Raw genomic sequence first — 11267 nt, 5'->3', positions numbered from 1 at the left:
GTGTGATAAATGCTTTATATTCGTTCCAAAATGTAAATCGATCATGCTTGACAAACACGCTGCTAGTGTATACGTACGAAATTAAAAAGATATCTATAATAAGCTATAAGTACTGGTGTTATTATAGTAAATATACATTGAACGTACCTATGTTATTTTGTGAGAATAGCCATCAGTAATGGTGAGTTTTTTTTTAAATATTTTCTTAAGAATTAGGTACAATTCATCAGTAAAAAAGACCTAAATTGACTATTGAAGGCAATGCCGTTTAAATTCGTGAAGCGCGCTTTAGGGAGCCGAGGGGTAATAAATAATAATAAACCTATTAATTAAAAATGAGATTAGAGTTTAGAGTAGTATCTAACCATTCAATGCATGAAATAATTGTCAATAAATATCCACTCTCGAAATTTAAGTAGGTACATGAAGAAACGTAGCGGGTTACTAAAATGTATTTACCTACCTGGCCAGTTGTAGGCAACAAAAATATTTTAAGTTTTCGACATTTCTCAACGAGGTACACAGGAACCGATTAATCTAATCTTTATTCTAATCAGCTAATACAAAACCTTGTGTTGTATACCTACCTATAACCTTATATACATAACAGTTTATATAGCAAAAGATTAGAGATTAGCATATTTCTGGATGTAACTGTGATCAGTCTTTATAGTCCAGTCAAATAAGAAAAAATAAAACATTAATCGGTAAAGATATGAATTTTGGTATACATGTTCATTAGTGTTCCCTATTGGACATACTAAAAGTCCCCGTCAAAATCTGTTGCGCTCGAGGCGCCATCCTGGAAAAAAGGAGCACTTCTTCAGTTTCTTGCCTATATATCGACAACAATTATTGATACGGAAAAATAGTTCAGATAAAAAATATAGTTTATTAAATTGCCCACAAAAAATCATATTAAAATTTTTTTGTATGTCCAATACTTTAGCTATAATCCGACATCGAATAGGGAATCAAGTATCCTGAGCTCTCGAAACAGTCGCGCAGATATTTTTTTACAACTTTTTACAAATCATTAAATTCATTGAAAATTCTACCAGTATTCTTATATATGCGAAGTCGTCGCACTCAAGCTTGGTATGAGACACGTTTAAAGGTTTCTTATAAAACTCTCTCTCAATAGAACTTTCATCTTCAATGTGAGCACTGAGTGTGGACTGGGAGCCTTCAGTGCAGTCCGAACAGGGTCAAGGTTATTCTGAAGGTCTGATAACGATGTCGGTTTTAATATCTCTCACTAACAGGCACGTTATACTTATGCAGATAGGGCGTTCTTCAGCTTCAGAAATCATTTCGTTGCTCCAACACTTTTACACATTTTCGCTTACCTTTTTGAAAAAAAACATGATGTATCATCAAACATTATCTCATTGCTAGAATGCTTTATCGCACGACGATTCTGTTCATTTTTTGGCTCTGTTACAGCTATCGGTGTAGTCATAAAAAAGACGGCCCTCCTTCTATAACTACGATACGGGGCCTAAACGCGTTCTGACGTATTCAACGTGAGATTACAGCTAAAGTACTGGAGATCCAAAAAAAATGTAAATACTCTTTTTTATAGGGAATTTAGTAAACTATATTTTTCATGTAAACTATTTCTTCGTGTCAGTAATAATTGCCGAGAGATGGGCAAAAAACTGGAAAAGTGTACCGTTTTTCCAAGATGGCGTCTCGAGCGCAACAGATTTTGACAGGGACTTTTAGTATGTTCATTAGAAAGTCCCAATAAATGTGTATACCAAAATTCAGATCTTTACCGATTAATGTTTTTATTTGTCCAAAATTGCGCTAATTTGACTGGACTATTACTATGATTTGTAAACTCAGTTTATTTTTATTTTGTTATTTTGCCTTTATTTTTAAGTGGGCGGGGTTTCAGCCAAGGCTGCTAAGGCATTTATACTGTACAGATGATGATTTATTAGCAACATGTCGAGCAACAGGTATAAAACTAAAGCATCTTATAACAACATGGCAAGACAACATATGGCATAGGCACTGTGCACTTTGGAGAAGACGAGCTCCTAAAGCGAGTTCATAACTTTGAACTTTCCGTCCGTCGGTCCGTGCGTCGGTCTGTGTAAATGATAACTCCCGAACGGTGCCCTATTTAAAGTCAATGCCAATTTTGGCCGCTTAACAACACTTTTGCCAGAAACGCTCGAACTCGAACAGGTCAATTTTAGTTTTGAGGAGGCATCTAACTATCTACATAACTTCAAGCTGAGTATGGGGTGAATTTCAGCCCAAAATTTGTAAATGGGTAGGGATAGGAAATGTTGAATAGTTCGATAAGCGTGTTCATTCTGTTCATTTCATATTCGTGATTTTCATGTCCCCAACTGTTCAACTCCCAGATACCAAATTTTGTCGAAATCAGAATTTCTACTGCCGATGTATCCCGCTTTTGAAAAAGGACTGTGCGTTGAATTTTTTTCGTCTGGTTCCACAGAATATGGCCTACTTATTCTTATTCTGTGACTGTTTCCTCGTTGATGTCGAAGTTATTCATGCTCGCTGTGATAAAATTAACATTTTTTATTTGACAAATTTTTGTTAAATGTAGGTAGACACCCTTAGCAGATTATGTAATATTGACGTTTACTGTACTTGTTATGCCACTGTCGGTGAACATGTTCTGACCCGAAAGACCAATTTTCGTGGAATTTTGTTCATTTTCGTTGTCCGGCCAAGAATTGCAGTGGAATTATTTTTTTCGAATTTTCAAAAACTAATTTCAGATTCGTGATTTTTATATTTAAAAACCACCAGAGACCAAATTTCGTCGAAATCAACATTTTTTTGCACCCCTATTTAGGGTGTGCCCTTTTGTGGTACGAATTTTGAAAAATTATTTGTAAAACCGGAAAAGGCATACAGCAAAACCTATGCAAAGACCACCAGTCCCTGTAACTGTTATATGGTTGCTGAGAAAAAAATTAAAGGAGAAATGGAAACTTTACCACTTTTTGGAGGGTGGCTCCTAAACGAATACATGGAGTTAATGAATTGTTTGAGATTTTACAATGCAACTCGGCGGAATGCATTTGTAAACGGCCTAAATGGTTAGTTTTGGTATTCGGAGAGAAATTTCTTAGTAAAGTAGAACCTCTTACCCATCGCTCCTTGTTGCGCGAACGCTGCTGATTATCCTTCCCTCTCCGTCTCACTCGCGACACCCGACTCGGTGAGGTTGGTAGGTTTTTACTTAAATGACCGTAACTTTTGTATTATGAAAAATTCACGGTAATGTTATAGAAAATAAAATAATCACAATGCTTTGGAGCATCGAATGAGCTATCAATATTGGAAATCGATACCGTGAAATAAAAAGTTATGATAGTTCAAAGTGCGCACTTTTCATCTGCTACATCATCTATTTCTATTTACATTATTAAGAAGGAAAAAATAGTTATTTTTTAGTGATTGTATAAACGCTCTATTTTCTTCCCGACACTTGTAATAGGTTTCTTCTATTTATTTTATAATTTTATTTATACTGTTAGTTTATTGGTTTGTACAGAAGTAGGGAATAAATCATTATTATTGTCGGTGTTTCTTGTGAGAACTCAGGTCTAGCCTGGTTAACTAATCGCACGGATTAAAATCAAGTAACGATTAGTGTCTGTGTCTGTGTCTAGTGAAGTTATGTAGGGTTCTAAAGAAAAATAAAAATAATAAAATAAATATTCGCACACTCACATTGGAAATCTAGGGATAGTATGTAATTCATACTTACCAACATAGCTATCAATGGCCACAATAGTCAACGCTATCAGGAAAGAAGAAAACAAAACAAAAATATCATTATAATAATTCCTGTACTTTTATTAAATAGAGTTTATTGTGTAAGTGTTTCTTTGGCTTTGCGTTTGGGTTGTATACGAGTATGTTGTGATAACGTGGTGTGTTTATGTGAAGAAGGAGTTTTGTGTTTTTTAACTGTGCTAGGACATGTAACTTTATTGGGTGGACCTGTCTTTGTAGTGCATGTTGCGTTACTTGTATTTATTGCGTTTGTTTGTTCAGGAAGTTGTGTTTGTGTGGTTGGTTGAGTTAAGGGTGGAAATATTACAGTATGTTGTGTGTCATGTTGTGAGTCTAAAGTGCTGTTTAGGCTTTTGCGTTTGGGTTGAATACTAATGGGTCGTGATAATGTGGTTTGCTTCAAAGGTGAATCTCTGATTGTAGTATATGTTGTATCATTTGTTGTACTTGTTTGTTCGGTAAGTTGTATTTGTGTGTTTGTTTGGGTTAGAGGTGGAGATATTACATTATGTGGTGTACCGTGTTGTGAGCGAGTAGGTACTGTTGTTTACATGTATACGTTGTGGATCATGTGTGTATGTAGTATCTTGTGTTATGTTATTTTAGAAATTTACGAACAATATGGCATGTGTTGATAATGACTGCTTTTTGTAAATGTTTGTATGTGTTTTTGTCTAAACCTAATAGTTGTATTGTGGTGTATTGTCCTTGGTATAACTCCGGTAGCACTAAGGATAATGGGAACTATAACAGTAGATTTCATTCTCCATTGCGTCTTAAGCTCGATAGCTATATCGGTGTATTTACGGTGTTTTTCTGCATGTGTTTTAGTTAAGTTGTTAGTGTTGGGTATGGCAATGTCTATAATACAAATGGATTTTTGTGTTTTATCTATAAGTGTAATATCTGGTCTATTATTGTGGATAGTTTTGTCTGTGAGTAGTGTCCTGTCCCAATATAATTTGTGTGTGTTGTTTTCAAGTATGATCTGTGGCGTGTATTTGTAGTATGGTGTCGTATCTGTTATGAGATTGTGTTTAAGTTATTATTATCATTATCATTATTATTATTATTTCAGACTACAAAAGAAGACCATTCAATTTCATTGCCAGCAGTATACGACAGTTACAGCAGCCTTTTGCAGAAATCAACTTTAGAGAAGAAATTGCCACAATTTATCGCGGCTTTCATAGGTAAGTACGAGATATCCTACATGTATAAAGCTACCGTCTTCAATCTATGTGTTCCATTCAACAGTAGATTCTGTCTAAATGTCTATCTAATACATTTCCACTAGTGCAGTCAAAACTTTACACGTGAATTCTCGAAAACGGAGTGTCGGAAGCTACGAGTATAAAATAAGAGAGAATGTAACGGTGGTGGGATATAGCATAGCGCGCGACGGACGCGCCAACATATTACCTCCTTTGCGCTGGTCAGTTATATTGACTTGACTCTTGACTTATAATAAAACAGAAGAGACGATGCCAGTTTTATTTTATTACGCCACTGCCAATGGTGACGCGTTTCCCCCCACTCTTATAACCTCCTTTTTATCCATTTCCGTCGCGTGCTCTTTTAATGCAAGGTTCTTTCCTCTTATTTTTTACTCCTAGGTCGGAAGTCTGTACCTAGTCAGGTCCCCTTGACACCCATCCAACGGTACCACATTAGATCATTAGTATGTATATGCACAAGTGTTAAAACAGAGAGAACTCACAACATGAAGATAAAGGTTCTTGGTCAGATGCACCTGTCGCACTAAAGAAGAATAATACAGGATGACCGCGAAAAGTATTTACATTGTTCATGGGATTGCACTCAGCCCTGGCGAATAGTGGTGTAAAGGAGCGGTCAATCACCTCTTAAGGAGTGGAGTTTGAACAACACGTGTTTATCAACGATGGTCACTCCTTAGGAAACAACTGACCGCTGCCCCATAACACCATGATTCGCAAGAGCTTATTACAGTCCCCTCAAAGACGTAAATACTTCTCGTGGTGACCCTGTGTGAAAATTATCACGTTTTATGTTTAACTACAGAAAACTACAAACAAGTTAAAAAGCCTTATGCAAACATAAATGACAAGAGCGTATTTTCCTGCTAATAACATTATGCTAGGAGCACCTACCCCCCCCCCCCACGCATATCAAGTGAAATACCTACTTTACTCAGAGTTGGGATGGGTGTAAAGCGCATTTTTTTAACCGAAGTATATAGCTTTTGTTTTGACATCACCAATGGATATATTTCTTGTCTCAATGGCCCTTTGCGAGTACCCTCTTTCGGCAATGCGTTCTTCAGGTATAAGGGAATATACCCGATCACGATAAGAGGTCGAGGAGGAGGGCTATGGTTGGTAGAAATTAATTCCTTCGTTGAGACCTTTCGAGTACCATGATGGGAAAAACTAGTTCCACTCTCCCCTTCCCTCTCCACTCCGTACTTTGATAAGAGGACAAAAAGAAGGGCAGTATAGTTGGTAGAAAACGGTTCCTTTCGTTGAAGCCTTTAATTAGAATACATACAATGAGAGATAAAATAAATTTTTTGCCGAAAATCATACAGGGTGCTCCAACAAAAGTTCTAAAACATAAAATTATAACCGATTCAGGAAAATGTAACAGCCTGTATACTGCGACCAACTATTTTGAAACGGTTGTGCGACAATTCGCGCCCGGACAATTTATTCGCTCCCGGAATTTTCGCGCCTAGAAAAATTCGCTCCCGTAAAATTCTTCGACAGAGCGTTCGTTAATTTTTCTAGTGATTTTTAAAGCGAACTATCAGGGCGTGAATTGTCCTGAAAGCGAATTGTCCGGGTGCGAATTGACCGAGAGCGAATTATCCGAGCGCGAATTATCCGCGCACACCTTTTGATACTCTATTGTAGAGATTCTAAAAAAATTATAGATGTAGGTGTCAAATTTGAAATAATTACCACCGAACGTAAGAGAGAAAACGCAAAATACGAGAAAAAAATTGAAACTTCGCCGCCCTTTATAATGAAAACGAGGCCCTTTAAACCATGCATATATTTGCATTTTTCTCTTACTTTGACGAATGCTACCATCCCCTGAAATATCTGCACGACATTAATTATATATTGCCGTGGCCCTTGAACTTCGGAGCACATACAAAAAATAAATGCAATGTCCCACGTTGGGCGAGCAAATCAAAAATGATGTGTGTAATGGTCCCGGTCAAAGTGAACCATACGCAAAACACCTCAAACCTAACTAATAAGCCCTCTAATTATTAAATCTCTTCCAGTACACATCCATATCCCGGCCCAATAAAATAAATTCAAATTTGACTTTAAATTCCAAATTCAAAGCAAACAATGGTCAAATTCCTTAAACTCTAAACGGATCACTTACCAAATTTTGAAGACACTTGAAATGAACTTTGGGCACAGATCAACAAAATTAATTCTAATCACGCATGAAATATCCATCTGAATTGTTAAATGGGCCGAATAAACACACGATTGGCATGATTTCACATAAACTACAACCACAAGATGAAAGTAACATCAAATCTTACTTAAACAAAAGTGGATTACAATAACGTCGAAATAAGCAAACCCCGCATACACTACAAATTAAACAAAATCAAGAAATCTCAGATTACTTAGAGTTTCCGGTTACAAATTAGAAACGCGCGTCTCTTAATTTTAAAAGGACAGCAACGAAATTGGCAAAAGGCCCCTTCTAAACGCTAACTCCGGTATTTAAACGGACTCTTTTCCTTAAGCAAATCAAAATTTCTTAACCAATTATCCACGCCTGTCAAGTCGAAAAATCAATCAATACCTATGCTTTCTCCGGGCACGTATGTAAACTTTACGCGGAATCTTATATCTTATATAAAATACAACATTTTCTACGAAAACAAACTGTTTTTTTCGATTAAAAGGGATCCTTATCTCCAGATAATTATATCAATCTTTTATAAAAATAAACGAAAAACCCAATAAATGAAATCTGAACTGACACAAACGAATTAACAAAACAAATTCATAACGAAAATTTAAATAAAAATTTTCCTATCCTTAATAATTCTAGGACATTTTATAAAAAAAAAACAAATAAACAATGCTTTATTGGCTACAGGCTAGATACGCAAAATCGTTTTGTGTTTAACCGTAGAGAATCCCACCACATATTTAGAATTTTCTCAATCTCTTTCGAAATTGATCACTCCGGTTGTACGTTCGCGAATTGGGATCATTTATTTACAATTGGGTAATTTAATTCAAATATATGAATCATGTTAATCAAAATTTTAGTAGAATATAAAATAAATACTACTAAATTATTTGAAATTGACATCACTCTATACTCTACGCTAATTTCGTTACCTACATTGCCAATTCACGAACTCCGATCTATAAAGTTGATAAAGAATCCACCTGCAAAATTTCATCGTAATCGGTCCATTCGTTTTCGAGATATCGTGCTAACGGATAGACTGACAGATGGATAGATACCGCAAATTTATGAACTCGCTAGGAACTCATCCACTTTTGCATTATTGTTCTCTTGTTTTAGTTTCTCTAACGGCATTTTCTGCCGGAACATCCATCGGTTGGACGAGTCAGATATCTGAAAAATTGCTCGGAGGAGAGTTAGGATTTACAATCACTAAAAACGAACTTTCATGGATAGCTTCACTGACATCGTTAGGTGCGGCAGTATTTTCAATTTTTGCCGGACCTCTGTGTGACAAATTTGGAAGAAAACCGAGCGCGTTCTTATTCATTGTACCGTCACTCACCGGCTGGACTTTAATTCTTTGGTCAAAATCAATCGGGATGGTATATGCGGGACGATTTTTGACTGGAATGTCCACAGGAGCACTTTGTGTGTTTACAGCCCTATACAACAACGAAATAGCACAAAAAGAAGTGCGCGGTACTTTGGGAAGCTTTCTACAACTAATGATCTCAAGTGGAATACTATTTGACGCAATCGTTGCCAAATTTGTAAATATGAAATTATACACGGCGTTGTGTGGGGGTGTGCCCATGGTTTTTGGGGCGCTATTCGCCTTTATGCCAGAATCGCCAGTCTATTCCGTACAAAAGCGGGACTATGTCGGTGCACGTGCAACACTTATATGGTTAAGGGGAAAAAACTACAACGTCGATCAAGAAATGAAGGAAATCGAACAATACGTACTGGATAAGAACAAGTGTTCGGGGACGAATACCTTGAAAAACTGCATGAAAACACGTGCAAGCAAAATAGCCTGTGTGATCGGTTTTGGGCTAATGATTTTTAAATGTATATGCGGTATTGACGCAATTACGGCTTATACTTCCTACATCTTCACAAATGCCAACATTGGCTTAAACGCTCAATCGGCAACGATCATACTAGCCAGTTTCTCGACGGGCGCTGGAATTTTTCAATCATTGGTGGTAGATAAGTGTGGACGAAGAACTCTGTTAATGCTATCGTCTGGAGCAATGACGGTATGTTTAACTATCGTAGGAATAGTTTTGATGCTGAAAGGCAGATACGCGTTTAGTGAAGAAATATACAAATACATCAATTATTTACCCGTAGTCGCCTTAACTGTGTTTGAAGTGGCATACTCCCTTGGTTTAGGACCAATATCTTGGTTGATGATGGGCGAAGTTTTCCCGCAAGAAATAAAAAGTTTAGCCTCATCTCTTGCTACCTTTGTTTCTTGGATTGTTACCTTTGCAGTTACAGGCCTGTTTATGGTAGTGAATACAGAGTTGGGCGGAGATTTTGCTTTTTTATTATTTGCGGTATGCACTTTAGCAGCGACATTGTTCACATTTTTCTTAGTTCCGGAAACAAAAAACAAAAGTTATCTTGAAATTCAAAGTGCCTTATAAAATATTTGTAGGTTGTAGGTACTTACCTAGTTAGAAAATACGTATTATTTTTTCAGTATTAAGTATTGCGTTTGTAGCATAAGTTACTGTAACTCATCTTTATGTTGTGTCAAATTGGAAGCAGCTCCAAAGGCTGGGAGTTGGTGCGCTTAGATGTACTATGGCGGTACGGTACTTCCACCTATTGCTTGAAATTATGGACAATGTGGAATTCATTATACCTACTCTAATTAAATAAATCTCATTGATGTTGAATGATGGTTTAAATGCGAAATACCCGCGCCGAGTCCAATGCATAGAAACTCAGCCAAAACCAATGTTCAAGTTAAAACACATGTTTCCGCCGCCGACCTTGCGAAAGACTCGCTGTAATGGTTAACACCTTAGACTATGAAAGAATTCCTTTTCTGCGGTTAATACCACAGCAAACGTACTCCATAGCGTCATATTTCTAACCACCAAAGAACTACCAGTTAGAAACAGGAAACAACTACCCAGATATCTCCTCAACGATATCAACCGCCTAAATGACGTTGGTAAATTGCAAAGCGCCCGAGGCACGAGGTGAACACCAAACAAACTCCGTTAAAGATAACAACAAACGCACCCAAAAATCGCCCTGGAACAGGTACGTGGAGAGGACGGTAGGTATAAAAAGGTGATATGTTCGAAATTCCAAACATCCTTACTAAATAATAAGACCCACAGAGCTACAATCGAGAGAACAACAGAGTTGACAGGAGGACCAGGTCCCATTTTCAAGTCAGGATAAGCACGAAATCATCCACTGGCAATCTGGCGAGAGCAGGAGTACTGCAGGGCGGCTATCTACCTCCCATGTTGTTCAACACCTTCAACGTGGCGCGGCGGTTGAATCCGATCGCACTATACCAGACCTTTGAATATAAAATTAGTCGGTAGATCGCTCGTAACACACGTTTAAAATTCCGTCGACTGATTCGGTGACGTCACCGCTCCCTGTTGAATACACAGGCACAGTATATTTTGTGATATTTTATACTGTGACACAGGTCCTACATAGCGCACCTTTCTGCAAATGTATAATAGCCGGTAAGTGTGGGAGCGGTGACGTCACCGCATTCGTAGTAATTATTTAAACCCCTGTAACTATGGTAACTAGGAAACGGGACGTGACACCTTAGACCATATAGTACATGGACTGCTAATTGTAACTAAAATATGGTCAAGGACATCGCCTGGATATGTGAGTTTCAGGGTAAATGAGTCTGTCCGAAGTTGTACGATTAGAAACGATTTGACACTGTCAACCTATAAATTAACAAACGTCAATTGATTAATCGCCTAGATATCCCAAAAAGAGCAAACCTATCTTTATTTGTCGACGTGTAGAAGATAATCAAGGGTATTTAAAGCTTCCCGTACTACGTGGTGACTATAAAAGCTACTCTTTACGCGACCCGAGTGGGTTTACCCTGAGATTCACATACCCACGACTACAGTGCCCTCTATCCGTGACCACCCATTTTGTATTGAAAGCATAGGGCGAATAGCAGTCCATGTACTATATGGTCTAAGCGTGACACTGACACCGGATTTTTTTGTTGCGTTTCTAAGAATATT

At 37.4% G+C, this 11267-nt stretch overlaps 1 protein-coding gene across 1 annotated transcript; it reads left to right on the top strand.

Moving 5' to 3' along the window:
- LOC116164248 (facilitated trehalose transporter Tret1-like) lies at window positions 1-9920 on the top strand. Its single transcript, XM_031478394.1, has 3 exons — window positions 1-181; window positions 4871-4985; window positions 8347-9920. The coding sequence occupies exons 1-3, from the start codon at window positions 179-181 to the stop codon at window positions 9663-9665; spliced, it is 1437 nt and encodes a 478-aa protein (XP_031334254.1). The 5' UTR covers window positions 1-178; the 3' UTR covers window positions 9666-9920.
- Window positions 9921-11267: the final 1347 nt, after the last annotated feature.

Source organism: Photinus pyralis, unplaced genomic scaffold, assembly GCF_008802855.1.
Source record: "Photinus pyralis isolate 1611_PpyrPB1 unplaced genomic scaffold, Ppyr1.3 Ppyr1.4_LG2, whole genome shotgun sequence".
Lineage (NCBI taxonomy): Eukaryota > Metazoa > Arthropoda > Insecta > Coleoptera > Lampyridae > Photinus > Photinus pyralis.
Note: the sequence above shows the minus strand (reverse complement) of the source record. Positions and strands in the feature narration are given on the sequence as shown.